This window comes from Triturus cristatus, chromosome 1_2 (genome assembly GCF_964204655.1).
Source record: "Triturus cristatus chromosome 1_2, aTriCri1.1, whole genome shotgun sequence".
Taxonomy (NCBI): Eukaryota; Metazoa; Chordata; class Amphibia; order Caudata; family Salamandridae; genus Triturus; species Triturus cristatus.
This window is the reverse complement of record NC_140580.1, coordinates 254,669,835-254,686,665: the sequence shown is the minus strand read 5'-3', so window position 1 is coordinate 254,686,665 and position 16,831 is coordinate 254,669,835. Positions and strand designations below refer to the sequence as shown.

Sequence of the window (16,831 nt, the reverse complement as noted above, 5' to 3'; positions counted from 1 at the left end):
AGACCAGGGTAAGGGAAGAGGGGGGCCTGTTTGAAGGTGCCCCATATTTGAGAACACACAGTCCAACAGGTGGCCCTTCACATGGGTAGGTTCCAAATTATGTAAATTCATATTAGCTGTTCTAAGTTCCGATCGAAAGTCATTTATACTATTGTCTTCCTGTAAATCGAAATGGATGTTAAAATCCCCCAGAAGCATGAAACAGGGAGAGGACGCCGCTAAGACGGGGACATAGTCCAAAATAGAGCTGGCAAATTTTTTAATCGGCCCGGGGGGGCGATAAACCAATAATCCAGCTAAGGAGAAGTTCGGAGAGAGCTGTATGTGAAAGTGACCACTTTCCGCATCCAAAATAGGGCCTCGGGCTATTCTACAAGAGAACTTGTCCCTGTAGATAATGGCTAGACCGCCTCCCTTTCCATGCAGTCTATGGAGGCATTGAATCAAGAAGCCAGGAGGAAGCGAGTTGATTAAATCAAAATTAGAAAAGTCTGATGTCCACGTTTCCGTGAGATATAAAATATCTAATCGTGAGTCGAGAATCAACTCAGAGATTTGAATGGAGTGTTTTGGTAACGATCTACAATTAAGGAGTCCTATTTTAAGAGGGTCCTTCGCAAGGGTTTTGTTACGACACTCCTGGGTTCTGCGGGGGGGGCAGTACTCGCAGGGTAAGAAGGGAACAGCAAGTTTAAGTCCCTGAAGGCAGTAGCGTGAATCGGGCGGTTTTAGCATGAGTAGGTCTGCTGAGGAGTATTTAGTCAGGTTACCTGTAGAAACCGACAAGATCCCTGGCCCTAGGTCCGTTCTGGCCCGGACGGGCCCAGACGGGCTTGCCTCTGGCGCGCCATCGGCGCGCCCGCTGCGCCCGCCCGCTGCGCGGACGGGGATTTGTTGTCATTTATGAAGCGCGAGGAGCAGGAAACGCCCTCGCACTAGAGCGCCAACCGAGCAACCGCCTCACCCAAGATGGCGGATGCGTCCGGTCGCGCTAGTAGGCAATCAAAAAACAAAGCCCCAGAGCCCTCCAAGCGTTTTAGCCAGTGCCCCTTCGTCCCTCCAAGCATCAATCCCCACAATACAGTAAGAAAATACAATTTTAAAAGCAACCGTCGAGTGACCAGAAACGCTCCAAATAATTTTAAAAATATGTTACAGCTTTGATAAAATGTAAATAATTCCAGCAGAACTCCCAGTGAGTGCAGGGGAGCAGCCAGTGTATAGGACGGGATCGGCAGAAAATGACAAATTTATAGCGCGAGGGGCAGGAAACGCCCTCGCACTAGAGCGCCAACCGAGCAACCGCCTCACCCAAGATGGCGGATGCGTCCGGTCGCGCTAGTAGGCAATCAAAAAACAAAGCCCCAGAGCCCTCCAAGCGTTTTAGCCAGTGCCCCTTCGTCCCTCCAAGCATCAATCCCCACAATACAGTAAGAAAATACAATTTTAAAAGCAACCGTCGAGTGACCAGAAACGCTCCAAATAATTTTAAAAATATGTTACAGCTTTGATAAAATGTAAATAATTCCAGCAGAACTCCCAGTGAGTGCAGGGGAGCAGCCAGTGTATAGGACGGGATCGGCAGAAAATGACAAATTTATAGCGCGAGGGGCAGGAAACGCCCTCGCACTAGAGCGCCAACCGAGCAACCGCCTCACCCAAGATGGCGGATGCGTCCGGTCGCGCTAGTAGGCAATCAAAAAACAAAGCCCCAGAGCCCTCCAAGCGTTTTAGCCAGTGCCCCTTCGTCCCTCCAAGCATCAATCCCCACAATACAGTAAGAAAATACAATTTTAAAAGCAACCGTCGAGTGACCAGAAACGCTCCAAATAATTTTAAAAATATGTTACAGCTTTGATAAAATGTAAATAATTCCAGCAGAACTCCCAGTGAGTGCAGGGGAGCAGCGGAGCCTAGGCAGTCGCTATCGGCCTACTCGCCCTTCCTGGGTCCGTCGGCGACTCCGGGCCAGCTGCAGGAATTTCTGTCAGCCATGGCGCGCCTCGTTGTGCTGTCGGGCCCTGCCGGCACACTTTCGGGTCCCGTGGGCCCGACTGGGGGTCCTCACCCTTTACTGTCGGCGGCTCCAGCATCGCTGTCGGCTCCGGCCCCGGCGCCGCAGGACCCCCAAGGATCCAGGCCTGCATCCCGGTCGACGCCGGTTTACCTTGTGACACCTCCACTGATGTCAACCCCACCGGCACCACCACTGACGTCGCCCGTGCCACCGGACGTCGTCTTCCCCGGTTTCAGCCCTGATGTGGACACTGCGCCGGAATGGCATCGCTCTACGCCGATTGATACGCTGATGGGGCTTTTCTACCCCTATGTCCAGCCTCCTTATTTTCGGCCTGTACATCAGCCTTCGGAGGAAGGGGAGGACTGGGAGGGGTCTGAGGACCCTCTCACAGTATGACCCGGATTGGGCAGAGGAGCTGGGGGATTCCAGTGGACTTGATACCTCACCTGACCTGGGCATGCTAACTCCTCCTACCGTTGCTACGGAGAAGGGTGCAAGTTACGCAGTGGTGTTGCATAGGGCTGCCGTGGCCCTCCACCTCGAACTCCCTACAGTGTCTGTCAGGACTAACCTCCTGACAAAAGTGCTTCAGCTGGCGGCTATCTCTGCAGAGCCACTGCTGCCCTTTATTGATGCACTTTTGGACGTTCTTTTGGGCACCTGGTCCAGGCCCAAAAAAGGGGCTCCTGTGGATAAGAACGTGGCCCGACGCCATCGCCCAGCCCCAGGCGATCCCTTTTTCCTTTACCAACACCCCACCCTTGAGAGCTTGGCTGTCCAAGCCTCCTCGTCCCAGAGCACATTCCCTACCGCACCGCCGGACAGGGAATCCAAGAGACTGGAACAGTTTGGGAAGAAGATTTTTTCTTCTGCCAGTTCATGGCTTCGGTCCCTGAACACTGCATGCCCCTTGGGCCATTATTCCCACTCTGTGTGGGATACGGTGGCGCAGGTGCTGCCTCAGTGTCTGGAGGAGGCCTGGACAGTGCTCTCTCAAACTTGCTGAAGGGAGGGATGCAGCCAAGTTCACAATCCGTTGTGGCATTGACACTGCCGACACGCTGGGCAGGGCGATTTCCACGACAGTGGCCCTCCGCCACCATGCCTGGCTGAGGACAACTGGTTTCTCTGGGGATGTCCAGAACACTCTCATGGACATGCCCTTTGATGGCATTCGCCTTTTTGGCAACAAGGGAGATAGTGCGTTGGAGCATTTTAAGGACTCGCGGGCTACGGCTAAATCCTTGGGCCTTTCGGCCACTCGCCCTACTCTGCCTTCTGCTTTTCGCTCCTTTCATGGCCTTGGAAGGGGCGATCCGACACGTTTGCTTCAGAGCCACAGGCCTGCGCAGCAACAGTCCCAGCTCAGCCGCGGACGTGGGACCTGCCGGTCAGGGGGCCGGCGGGCGGGTCAGTCCACCGCCACTCTGGCAACCACTGCCTCCAAACCTTCCTAGTCCGTTTTTTTGGGCCCATCAAACGCCAGTGGGCCTTCGGAACGTCAATCGCTTCCTACGGAAGGAGAAGTTCAAGATGTTAACTCTGGCTCAGGTTTTGTCTGCCCTCGACCCTGGAGACTCGAAGGTAGCGTTGGATCTGCAGCACGCATATTTACATACTACCGTCCTGCTGGCCCACCGGCGTTACCTACGTTTTAAGGTAGGCCACGAGCACTTTGTTTACCGTGCTCCCCTTCGGCCTTACCAGCGCCCCTCTGGTGTCCACGAAAGTGAAGGCGGTGGTCGCATCTCATCTGCGCAAATCAGAGGTTCCAGTCTTCCTCTATCTCGACGACTTGCTGTTAAAGGCGGGCTCGTCCCAGGCAGTCGTCTCCCACCTCCAGACTACGCCGACCTCCTGCATTTGCTGGGATTCTCCATCATTGTGCCGAAGTCGCACCTGATTCCCTCCCCGAAGCTCCTTTTCATCGGAGCGGTTCTGTATACGACACACTTTCGGGCCTATCCTCCCGAACGGTCGAGTCCAGGATATTTAGGCTCTGATTCCGATCTTTCGGCCTCTATCCTTGGTTTTGGTCAGGATGACCCTGAGGCTGCTGGGCCTCAAGACCTCCTGCATCCTGCTGGTCGATCATGCCAGATGGCATATGCGGGCTCCGCAGTGGGACCTAAAGTTCCAGTGGGCACAGCATCATGGGAACCTGTCCGAGTCCGTCCAGATCTCGGAGGGCACTGCACAGCAATTGCAGTGGTGGCTCACAAACCTGCATTGGGTCAATGGCAGATCCCTCTCCCGTCCCCAACCGGAGCACACAGTGGTGACGGATGCGTCCCTCCTGGGATGAGGCGGCCACATGGGAGACGCGGAATTGTAAATGTAAATGTGTAGTATTTGTATAGCGCACAGCTACCCTGAGGCATCCCGGCGCTTGTACTCATACCGCAGTGGAACCCTTCCAGGTATTTCCTGTGAGATGTCCACTCCTGGGCACCCCAAGGTCAAAGCCAGGCATCCTTAGCGCTGTGGGGGCCGTTGTGGAGATTAAGCAAGCTATTGCCCAGAGTTGCAGCGTGGGACCCATGATTAGAATAGGCACCGAGGCTAGAATTAACAGGTCAGATGGAAATTGAATCCAATACCCGCCGAGGCGGGGGATTGAACTCTGGTCCTGGGCCAGAACTCTGCATCAGAGTCTGCCGCTCTAACCATTGAGCCACACTTCTCCACTCAGAGGCCTCTGGTCTCCGGCGGAGTCCCGGCTCCATATCAACCTTCTGGAGCTCCGGACGATCCGACTTGCCCTGAAGGATCACGAGTGGCGTCTTCACTCGGACGTGGCACAAGGTCTCTTTCAACAGTGGGGAGAGCCTTGGTTATATCTATTCGCCACCGAAGAGAACGCGCCATGTCAGCAGTTCTGCGCGTTTGACTTTCCAAGGCGGCACACGCTAGGTGACGCTTTTCGTTCGGAGTTGCGGTCTGTTGTACGCCTTCTCATCCAGGGGATACTCATCAAAGTCCTAATCTATGAATAATCCCCGCCCACTTGCGGGATCCCGGAGCATATAGAAAATACATATATATATACATATATATGCATATGTGAAAACATATACATGCAGCCTAAAAAATGTTTCAAACATGGCAATGCTGTAAATTACATAGGTTTGCATTGTAGTGCCCCCTAACCCATAAGGAAAAAAAGGAAGCACCAAGCCAATTGTCACACAACAATGCTTTATTGCCATAAAGCAAACCTGTAATTGCAGGCACTTGCCTGTAGGCTGCAGTAGAGTATCAAGAAACAAAGAAAACTGACACCTTGCCTTTAAGGCATTAGAGTAAGGGGACCGTGCCTTTAAGACCTGCAGGAGACCCCTTGCTCCCATGATGCACCACAGGTGAAAGTTAGGCCAGTTCTTTTTTCCGGCTCCGTCTATGAGGATCCTTGAGCTTGAGCGCTTCAGTTTTTTGACTGAAAGTTTTGTAATTCTGATTTTTTCAGAAAATTCGACATTTTCTGGCTCCTGAAAGCTTATTCTGCTGGTTTCCTGAAGAATTTAAAAAAAATTCCAGTCAGAATGCCTGCTTTATTTAGGAAATGCCCTTCCTGTGGCAATAAGATGGCACTGGCGGATCCACACTGTGTGTATTGTGTGTTTACCAACTTCACACAATCCTGACCGGTGCCCCCACTGCCAGAAGTTTTCCAGGCGCACTCTGCGCGATAGAGAGCGCATTAAGCTGCATGCCCAGCTGGAGAAGGAAAGAAGCCGTCGTGAAGGCGACCATTCATCTTTAAAACCATCTTCTTCAGCTAGACAACCGCAGAAACGGCGACATACCACCTCTCCTGACCCCAGGAAGACCAAGGTTCCAGGAGATTCGCCGTCGACGTCGAAGGTACTGTCGAAAAAACAGAAGACGACTTCTGCGTCAAGAGATTCATCTCGACGTCGAGATTCTCTGCCGCAGGGAAGTAAGTCGGCGTCGAGGCGCGGTCCTTCGGGCTCGAAGGCTGTTAGTCCGGTGAGATCTGGACTGTCTCCGTCGACGTTGAGGCTTCCGTCGACGTCGAGACACTCTCCGCCACCCTCGAGGGGATCGGAGTCAAGAGAGGCGACGACTTATGTCTCGCCGCGAGTGGGCCGTTCGACGTCAAGGCATTCGATGTCGATGAGGTCAACCCCCATATGACATCAGGAAAGGTCGACGACGAAGTCGCCAAGCTGACGTCATGGAAAGTCGACGTCGAAGTCACCCAGCCGACGTCATGGAAGGTAGACGTCGAAGTCATCAGGTCGACGACGAAGGTCGAAGTCGCCAGTTCGTCGACAAACACCTGTTCGACGACGAACATCGACGTCGAGGTCTCCGCAACGACGTAGGCGGTAGGCGTCGAGACCACCGTCGAGGGCGGAGCGCCATTCACAACAATCGGCGCCGATGGTGACACAAACATCATCGACGTCGAGGCATTCGACGTCGAAGGAAAGAGCAGCAGTGACCGCGGAGAGAAGAGCCAGATCTAGATCTTCAGGAGATCGTTAATCATCTCCAGGCCTGCATATCGTGCAGATCTCTCCGGAAAAATCACCTAAAGCACCGGAGAAGTTTGGACTTTCACCTCGCTGGTTGGAGAATGTGGGTACAGGTGACTGCAGAAGTCCGGGCTCGGACTTTTCCCGCACATACTCTCCCTCCAGGTTTTCTCCAAAGCCACCTTCTCCATGCCGGTCACGATCCAGGGATCGTCCCTCTTCTCGCAGAAGGCCAAGATCTCCTTCCAAACACGGATCACGGTCCAGGGGTCATCACAGCGACCGTCCCCACAAGAGGCGACGCACTAGATCACCCACTTGGTCTTCCTCCACAAGGTCCTCGGTCCGGGACTATTCTCCGACCTTGTCTTCTACACTCCCGTCGCGAGTGTCCCCTGTGGATGACATCGCTACTTTCTCTGACGTCCTGGGTAGAGGTGCGCAGAAATTGGATATCACGCTACATACCCCTCAGGCCCCCACGTCAATTATATTTGATACCTTGCATCACCGGTCAGCACCAAGACCTTTGCTACCACTGGTGCCAGGATTGTTGGAGCCAGCGATGGCCACATTTCTCACTCCTGCTACGGTGGGCTCTCTGCCTTCAAGAATTGCAAAAAAATATAAGGCTTCTGCTGAGGATACCTTGTTTCTAAGGGCGGACCCACCAGCGGACTCCGTTATCGTGGGGGCTGCCATGAAGTCCCATTCTGCCTCTGTGTCTTCTTCTGTCCCCCCGGAGAAAGACAGCAAGCAAATGGATTCGTATGGCAGAAAGATGTGCAACACTTCTGCCTCACACATGAAAGTGGCTAGTGCTTCAGCCCTGCTAGGACGGTATGATCGCTCTCTGTGAGATTCCCTCTCCAGATTTGCTGAGAAACTGCCAAGGGAAGACAGGCAGGATTTTAATGAAATTCTCCTGGAAGGTGGGCTCGTAGCCAATCAAATTATCAGTGCGGCTGCGGATGCTTCGGACCTCGCCGCACATGGCTACTCTCATGGCGTATGCTCTTGGCGCTCAGCCTGGCTGCGGCTGACGGGCCTCAAGCCTGATGCGCAGAAAAAAATTCTTAATCTGCCTTTTAACGGATCATCTTTGTTTGGGGCTCACGCTGATGACCAAATGAACAAAATGAAGGCCGAGTTGGACACTGTAAAAGCTGTTGGGCTTGAAAAGCGCAAGGAATATCGAAAGCGCTTTCGCCAGGGCGACGAGCGTGCCTTTCATCAGCGCGTTCAAACACACCAATGGTCCTCCCAAAATCAGCAGAGGTCCCAGTTTCAACAAAGGGGTCGTGGCAGAGGGAGAGGAAATGCAAAGCAGCAACAGTCCTCCACCAAACAGCCCTCAAAACAGTGAGATCTTACTTCCTCCGCGCTCGTTCGCCACTCCGGTAGGAGGAAGTATCAGTGTTCACCTGGCAGAGTGGGAAGCAATTACAAAAGACAGATGGGTGCTGAATATTGTACAGCATGGCTACTTGCTGAGGTTCAAGTCTCCCCCTCCGCATGTATCCCCACGGAGGCAGCACCTCCCTCAAATCCAAAATCGGCTTTTACTGGGCGAAGTAGCTACTCTCCTCTCCAAGAATGCCATAGAGGAAGTTCCGCTCCTGCAAAGAAATCAAGGAGTATATTCCCGGTACTTTCTTGTTCAAAAACGAGGAGTACTCAAAGAGTACAGACCCATTCTTGACCTCAGTCTGCTCAACGGATTTGTCAGAAAAGAAAAGTTCAGAATGCTGGCTTGCATCAGATCTTCCCGCATCTTCACCAGGGAGACTGGATGTGTACCATCGACCTACAGGATGCCTACTTCCATGTTCCTATCTCAGTGAAACACCGGAAATTTCTCAGATTTCAGATCTCTCGTCAGCACTATCAGTACAGAATTCTGCCGTTTGGCCTCAAATCCGCCCCACGGACATTCTCAAAGTGCATGGCGGTGGTAGCTGCCTTCCTCCGCAAATGGAAGATATTCGTCTATCGCTATCTAGACGACTGGCTCCTGAAGAGTTCCACTCCCAGTCGACTCCAGAGCCATCTCTCGTTCTGCCTCAATCTACTACAGTCGCTGGGATTACAGGTCAATTACAAAAAGTCGGTCCTCAATCCCACTCAGCGGATTCACTACCTGGGCGCCTCTCTGGACGCCGCAAAGGCAAGCGTGTGTCCTTCGGAGGAGAGGTTATCATCCATGCTTCAGAAATGCCACACGCTTCTCAACGCGGCATTTCCCACAGCCAGGCAAGTGTCGTCACTTCTGGGGTCGATGGCTTCGTGCATTTACATTGTGCCCAATGCACGTCTTCACATGCGCCCTCTGCAACAAGAGCTAGAGGATCAGTGGTCGCAGAGGTCCGGCCGCTGGGAAGATCTCATCTCTCTTCACCAAGCTGCCAAAGACTCCATCAGATGGTGGATGAAACGCTCCCATCTACTTCACGGCGTCCCCTTCCATCAGGCGCCTCCGACACAGACTGTGGTCACAGATGCCTCCATGCAGGGCTGGGGTGCTCATATGGACCAGCTTCAGGTACAAGGTCTCTGGTCCAATACCGAACAGAGTTATCACATAAACTTCTTGGAGCTTCGAGCAGTCCATCTAGCTCTCAAATCCCTGTATCCGTCCCTCCAAACCAACTACGTGCAGGTTCAGACAGACAACACAACAAATATGTTCTATCTGAACAAGCAAGGAGGCACCAGATCACGAGTCCTATCTCTGGAAGCTCAGTCCATTTGGCAATGGCTACTAGCGAGAGGCCTTTCGATCATCGCTGTTCATCTCACAGGGACCCTGAACGTCCAGGCAGACGACCTCAGAAGAGACTTCGTCGAAGCGCACGACTGGGTGCTCAACGAATACGTCGCTCAAGAGATCTTCCGGCAGTGGGGAGTACCGGACATAGATCTTTTCGCAGACGCGGCAAACAAAAAATGCCCCGTCTTCGCCTCCAGGTTCCCCCGACAGGGATCTCAGGGAAACGCACTTTTGATCAGCTGGTCACGGACATTGCTATACGCTTTTCCTCCTCTCCCTCTCATCCCAGCTGTGATACAGAAATTCTACAGGACCAGAACGCGGATGATCGGGATAGCTCCGGAGTGGCCTCGTCAGTGGTGGTACCCGGATCTACTACAGTTGTCAGAGGTGCCACACTGGAGATTGCCTTGCCTGCCGAACTTACTGACCAAGGACCAGGGGAGAGTGTTCCATCCCAACCTCCCCTCTCTTCGCTTGACGGCATGGCTCCTGAACTCATCCAGTACGGACATTTAGATCTTCCTGCGGACTGCATGAACATTCTGCGAGAAGCAAAGAGGCCCTCCACTAGGAAGTCTTATGCCTTCAAGTGGAAGAGGTTCTACATTTGGTATAGAGATAACGCCCTTGATCCGGTTCGGGGTCAAGAACAGGTTATTCTCCCCAATTTATTGCATTTGGCAAAGTCTGATTTAAATTATACTTCCATCAGAGTCCACTTAGCTGCTATCACGGCTTATAGAAAATCTCCTACCCAGGCCTCATTCTTCCAGATGCCGGTAGTCAAAGATTTCCTAGAAGGGCTTAAGAAAGTCTTTCCACCAGTGAGGTCTCCTTCTCCTCCCTGGGAACTCATCATTGTTCTCTCTAAGTTGATGGGCGCTCCTTTCAAGCCTATTCATAAGGCATCCTTACAGCATCTGACCTGGAAGGCTGCCTTCTTAGTAGCCATCACTTCTGCCCGCAGGGTGAGTGAAATTCAGGCCCTCTGCTGCAAGGAACCTTACACTGTTTTCCATGCTAATAGATTGGTACTACGTACTCATCCGAGCTTCCTGCCCAAGGTGGTCTCGGACTTCCACATCAATCAGGTTATTACGTTACCCACTTTTTTCCTCAGCCAACCACTCCCCCGGAGAGAGCTTTCCATTCTCTTGACCTCCGGAGGGTATTGAAATTTTATCTTGCTAAGACCCTTTCACTTGGAAAGTCTGACAGGCTCTTTGTTAATTACGGTTCATCGAATACCGGGCTGGCTGCCTCCAAGAGGTCCATTTCTAGATGGATTGTCTCATGTATTTCCTTGTCCTATCAGCTGTCTAACAAGGTGCTACAGGGTAGACCAAGAGCACACTCTACTAGAGGGAAAGCTTCTACTGTAGCTCTCCTTCGCAACGTTCCCATGTCTGAAATTTGCAAAGCAGCTACATGGCGCTCCATACATACTTTTACACGCCATTACTGCCTAGATTCAGACGCACAGGCCGACGCCCAGGTGGGGCAGGCCTCTTTGAGGAATTTGTTTGCATGATTGCTATGCTTATGTGATGTTAATGCATGTTCTAAATGCTATAATGCTCGTCCGCGAGACTTTGGGTATGGGCTTGCTACTCTATTCATAGATTATGACTATTGATGAGTATCCCCTGGATGAGAAGGATTAGTTACTTACCTGTAATCCTAGTTCTCATCCAGGGGTATACTCATCAAAGTCATAAGCGACCCTCCCACCTCCCCGGACGAGCTTTTTCTCCTCAAGGCATTGTTTATTAATTGCAGATCTACTCGGGTGCGAGTGCACCGTCAAAAAGAACTGACCTAACTGTCACCTGTGGTGCATCATTGGAGCAAGGGGTCTCCTGCAGGTTTAAAGGCACGGTCCCCTTACTCTAATGCCTTAAAGGCAAGGTGTCAGTTTTCTTTGTTTCTTGATACTCTACAATGCAAACCTATGTAATTTACAGCATTGCCATGTTTGAAACATTTTTTAGGCTGCATGTATATGTTTTCACATATGCATATATATGTATATGTATGTATTTTCTATATGCTCCGGGATCCCGCACGTGGGCGGGGATTATTCATAGATTATGACTTTGATGAGTATACCCCTGGATGAGAACTAGGATTACAGGTAAGTAACTAATCCTTTCAGCCTATACCACTTCTGCCCAGAGTGCTGAAGAAGATCAGGCCTGACCGGGCCCAAGTCATTCTTATGGCCCGGACTGGGCTCGAAGAGTTTGGTATCCCGAGCTACTCAGTATGACAATCGATCCCCCGATCTAACTGCCTCTTAGAGAAGATCTTCTGTCGCAGTAGCAGGGGCCGGTCCTTCACCCAAACCTGTCCATTCTCCACCTCCTTGTGTGGAGATTGAGTGGCGGCATTTGATGTTTTTCGACCTGCCTCCTTAAGTTTGTAATGTAATCTTGGCAGCCAGGCGTCCCTCCACAAAGACAGTATACGCCTGCAGGTGGAACAAATTTGTGGCATGGTGCACAGCAAAGGCTGTGGATCCCCTTTCTGCCCCTCTTTCTGAAGTACTCTTGTTTCTTCTCTCTTTAGGCCAGCAGGGCTCTGGTCTGGGCACTATCAAGGGCTACCTTTCTGCCATCTCTGCCTTCCTTCGGCTTCCAGATCAGCCTTCTCTTTTCATGTCCCCGGTAGTTAAACGTTTCTTGAAAGGCTTAACGCATAATTTTCCTCCAATTCCATTCGTTATGCCTCAGTGGGACTTGAATCTTGTGCTAACTTATTTAATGTGCGCTCCCTTTGAGGCGCTTCATAACTGTCCTTTACGTCTCTTAAGTCTTAAAACTGCTTTCCTGGTAGCCATAACTTCCGCTAGACGAGTGAGTGAGCTCCAGGCTCTTTCTTCCAAACCTCTTTTCTTGTCTGTTCATCCAGACAAGGTGGTTCTCAGAACCTGTCCATCCTTTCTTCCTAAGGTGGTCACTGCCTTCCACATAGGGCAGACCATTACTTTGCCCACCTTCTTTCCGCCTCCACATCCTTCAAAGGAGAAAGAAAGGCTCCACCGTCTGGACCCAAAGCGTGCGCTCTCCTTCTATCTGGATCGCACAAAACAGTTGCAGGTGGATAATCAACTTTTTGTTGGCTAAGTGGGTGCAAAGAAGGGTCTGGCCGTACACAAACACACCATTTCTCGATGGGTCGTGTTATGTATTAAAGCTTGTTACTCTCTGGCTAAAAAGGAGCCTCCAGTCTGGCTACGCGGTCACTCCTCCAGGACGACGGCAGCCACTACTGCCTTGGGAAGAGGAGTGCCTCTAAATGACATCTGTCAGGCGGCTACGTGGGCATCGCTGCACACGTTCACAAAACACTACTGCCTGGACAGCCAAGTCCAGAGAGACGGCTTCTTTGGCCGTTCTGTTCTCCAGGACTTTCTGGTGTGACCTTGGTTTGCAGACCCACCACTGGGGTTGGTATTGCTGGGGTATCGATTCTAAGGTAAGGAATCTATAACTAACGTGTTTCTTTCAGATGCACAAGTTACTTACCTTTGGTAACAATATATCTGTAATAAACATTAGTTAGTTATAGAACCCTTATCGCCCCACCCATCCTCCCCGTTCTGCAAACTGATTTCTAGGGATAAGGACATCCTTTCAGGGCCCTAGTTTTGTGCACCAATGGTCAGTGCCTTGCTTGGCTCTGCGTTTCTGGCACGAGGGCAGCGTCTAAGTAGCTGCTGCAACGTCATCCCGGAGATCACAGCGACGAACGCAGAGCCTACTGACACCACCTTCCGACGCGCAGAGGTACTGCTAACGAAAAATCTTTCCGGATCTGGTCTGACGCCTGGGGGTAATTCTAAGGTAAGGAATCTACAACTAACTAATGTTTCTTACAGATATATCGTTACCGAAGGTAAGTAACTTGTGCATTAGTTTTAACAGCAATTTTCAATTAGTCAGGATTTTGACTGCACCATCTTAGTATGTGGGTGTTTTCGATATTCTGATTACTAATATTATGTTGTCCTATGTGCAAAAACATTGGCAATCAGAACGGATTTCCATATTTGAGCAAACTTACAGTACATTAAAAGTAAATTACTGTTCAGTTCACTTGAGTGTTGTTGTAAAGGCTGCAGCTGTACTTCATTTCCCAATTTCTATGCTTTACCTTCTAGAATGCGTTCCCCGTTTCAGGCCACTTGTACACTACGCACCTGCATTCACTTGAAGCACTACTTACTGTAATTGATAGCATAGAAACACATTGCCAATCCAAGGTTTTGAACAACATAGAACAGCAGGAGGAGACACCAAAACCCAGTGTGGATGTTTGTGACCTAAGCAGTGAATCTGGCAATAGTAAGTACTTGCTTTGAATTGACTCTTTTTTTCTTTGCAATCTCAATTACATATTGTTATCTATTTAAAAATGTTAACCTATTTGTTGGCCATTGAATCGTTTAAGCTGGTTTTACCTTTTGTAGTAATGCAGTTTTTAATAAACATGTTAGTAGTATGTGTGGCTGTAGATATTCCTGCTCTGCATACTTATGTCATCTAGTGTTGAGTTCGAACTGTTGCAACTTGCTTTTCTTTGAAGAACTATTTCAAATTAGGGATGGGTGGAACTTGTGGAGTTTCCCTCTGTGGAATTCTGCAGAGTGACAGGAACACTCAGTGAGATTGAGTGGAATTCCGCCAACGGAGAAAATATGCAGTGCTCGCTGCAATGTAGTACCAGTAGTGCGAGCAACACTTATAATCAACGCAAACTGTACCATGCGTTGTGCAAGAGAGGCATGGCCATTTAAGTTGATTTTGCTGATGCTCGAGTAGAAAATCCACTCGAGCCACAACAAGTCTATTTGAATGTCAGCACTCTGATCGCCAGTGAATGACCACGTTAGAAAAGCACAATAGAGTTTGCCAGGTCTTGCTCCCCACCTTGCATATTTCAGAGGCTTGTGTGAGAAAAATTCCGCCACCTGCAATTGGGGGAATTTGTCCAGAACTCCACATTGAAGATTAACGCAGATTGGCCAAAATTCCCCCAGTTCTGTGGGCAGAACGGAATATTTTGCCTACCCCAAATACGAGGTGTATGTAACTGTTCTCAGGTAGTGAATGCACATGTACACCGACTCCATTATTAGATTCTTTCTCTTCTATCCGTTGTTAGTTCTGTGACCCATTTGTAGGAATCTTGCTCTGTATATAATATACCAAAGTGAAGTATAGTGTGCACAGAGTCAAGTGGATCCCCAGAGGCTTTACAGAGGCTTAAGTAGATAATACTAATGCTCTTTGTGATAGTGTGGGCGAGCAGTTAGGCTGATCAGAGGGCAGTGCTAAGCATTTGTTCTACACACACAGCCAAGAAAGGATTACGCACACTCAATGACTAAATCTGAGACAGATGGTTTGTTAAAATATTACTTTCATTTTTATCACGTAGAGGGAGACCGGACTCACCGGGCAGCCGGGTACAGCAGGAACGATGCGCAGCTAAATGACCCTCTCCCCCTAAGGGTGCGGAAAAAAGGGACAAAAGAGCCAAAACGAAATAATCTACTGCTGGTGTACTCTGGCACGGGAAGTCCTCGCTAGATAGACAGTCTCTCGCTAGGCTCCACCCCCGAGGTCAGAAACCAGGCTTATATCTTCTGTCAAGCAGGCAGGTTCTAAAATATAACAGAGTGTCAATGAACTGTGGTAACAGTGAGTAAGTACTTATCTCCTTGGTTTTGCAGAGTCCAGAGGGCTGGGACAGGTTCCACGCCTGTTGTCCTCACTTGGTTACCTCACCAAGGAATGGGTGCAGCCAAGCCCTGTAAGCGCAGCTTCAGACCCCTCCCGGGTGTCCGTGGGGAGCAGGCACTGAAGTCACCCTCGCCCTAGACTGCTAGCGCCAGGGCACATGCTAGGCTGCAGAGAAACAGAGAGCCGGCGCGCTCTCCGCCGGGTCGAGTCTTCGGGTTCGTCGACGCGCTGCAAATGGCGTTGACGTACTGGTGGTCCAGAGTGCAGGCGCCCTAAGCAGCTCTCTAGAGCAATGCGCTCCTCTCCAGATACAGCGATGGAACCCGGGCCACGAGCCCAGTGAGTGAGACTTGGAGCGGCGAGGGCGTAGGCGTCCACAGTGATCCCTGCTTCGTAACGCGCTTCCGCTGCACATGTTAATTAAGAACGGGCCAGGCGCCCGGTGGAATTTCCTCCGAATGTTTGATGGTTCGTCTTCACGAGTAACGTACTCGTCGCAGGCCAGAGTTACTCCGCGGGGAAACCCGGAAGAATTCCGAGTGGCAAGCCCCACGTTCCTGGTGGGCGGAGCTTAAGTAAGCCACTCGCGTCTTGCTCGAGGATTCTGGGAGCGGTAGTTCTTCTCCTCCGCGGCATGGGAGATGTAGTTCAGAGTCCCCCTACCGCATACATACGCTACTCTGTGCCCCCTCTAGCGCTTCTCCACACCCGGGACCTGACAATTTTATAACTAGAACCAAATAAAATTAGTTGCAGAAAAAAATACTTAATGCAAGGCTTCGGTTCACCAAGGTAGGTACAGTTTCAGAAATAGCAATACTTTGCAATGCAGAAACGTGCGCTTGTTGCAATTTTAGCAATGTTATGCTATGGGAGGTAAACAAGAATGCAGTTTCACAGGTAAGTAATTCACCTACAGTCCCAGTCTTCAGGGTTTTATGTCAGCACAGTGCAAGGTCCAAATAAGCACCAAGACTGCACCACCAACGGCACTGGGGCGTCCGGGTGCAGAGGTTAAATTCAGAATCAAGTGCCCAATGCTAACCAGTATAGACTGGGGGCACTTGAAGTCATGCAAATTACAGGTAAGTAGAGTATAGTTGGAGATAAATCTCCAGGCTTTGAGACAAGCACTGGGAGTGCCATGAGGCAGCACCAAACATCCACCCTCAGCGGCACTGAGACGGCTGGGTGCAAAGTGCCAACCTAGTGTCAGGTGCCCAGTACAGATCAATGGGGGGGGGGGGTGCTGTTTCAAACAAAGGCTGCAGGCCCAGACCAGGAAGCGGGATGAAGGAAACTGTTGACTCTGGAGGGAAGTACGGCTGTTGAGGGACACCGGGGCACCGTCTGAGCTTCCCAAAGCCTGGCTGTTGCCTGTGCAGTGATATTCTTTGATGTCAGGAAAGCCTTACCGGAGCCGTTCGCGTTTAGGGAGGGGGGTCCTTTGTGTTGAGGCTGCAGGCGTCGTCATGGAGTCCATGAGGGGTCAGCCAATGATGGACTTGGGCTTTTGATCGCTGGTCAACCTTGCTGGGACTGGTAGGCCACTTGGACTCAGGCCTGAGGCGTCGGGTGCAGTGTTGAATCCGGAAGCGGGGTTTCACAGTTCCGTAGGTCACTGAGGCCTTTCTAAGAGTTTCTTGTTGAACAGGGCCACTTTTCTCTGGAGTTCTGGTCTTTTTCTGGAGGCAGCAGTCCTTTCAAAGGTTTTTGGAGGCTTCTGGGCTTGAGTATGAGTTGTCGGTTTTCGCAGGATTTTTGAGGGCTGAAGACAGGCTGGTAGGGC

The 16,831-nt window shown here is 50.9% G+C and overlaps 1 protein-coding gene across 5 annotated transcripts in view; it reads left to right on the top strand.

Moving 5' to 3' along the window:
* Positions 1-16,831, top strand: part of GBF1 (golgi brefeldin A resistant guanine nucleotide exchange factor 1) — a 2,300,480-nt gene that overhangs the window by 747,384 nt on the left and 1,536,265 nt on the right. For all 5 annotated transcript variants that reach the window (XM_085603553.1, XM_085603551.1, XM_085603552.1 and 2 more), the window contains one exon: positions 13,458-13,641. In XM_085603553.1, the coding sequence (XP_085459679.1) occupies positions 13,458-13,641 (184 nt within the window). The remainder of the gene's footprint in view (positions 1-13,457; positions 13,642-16,831) is intronic.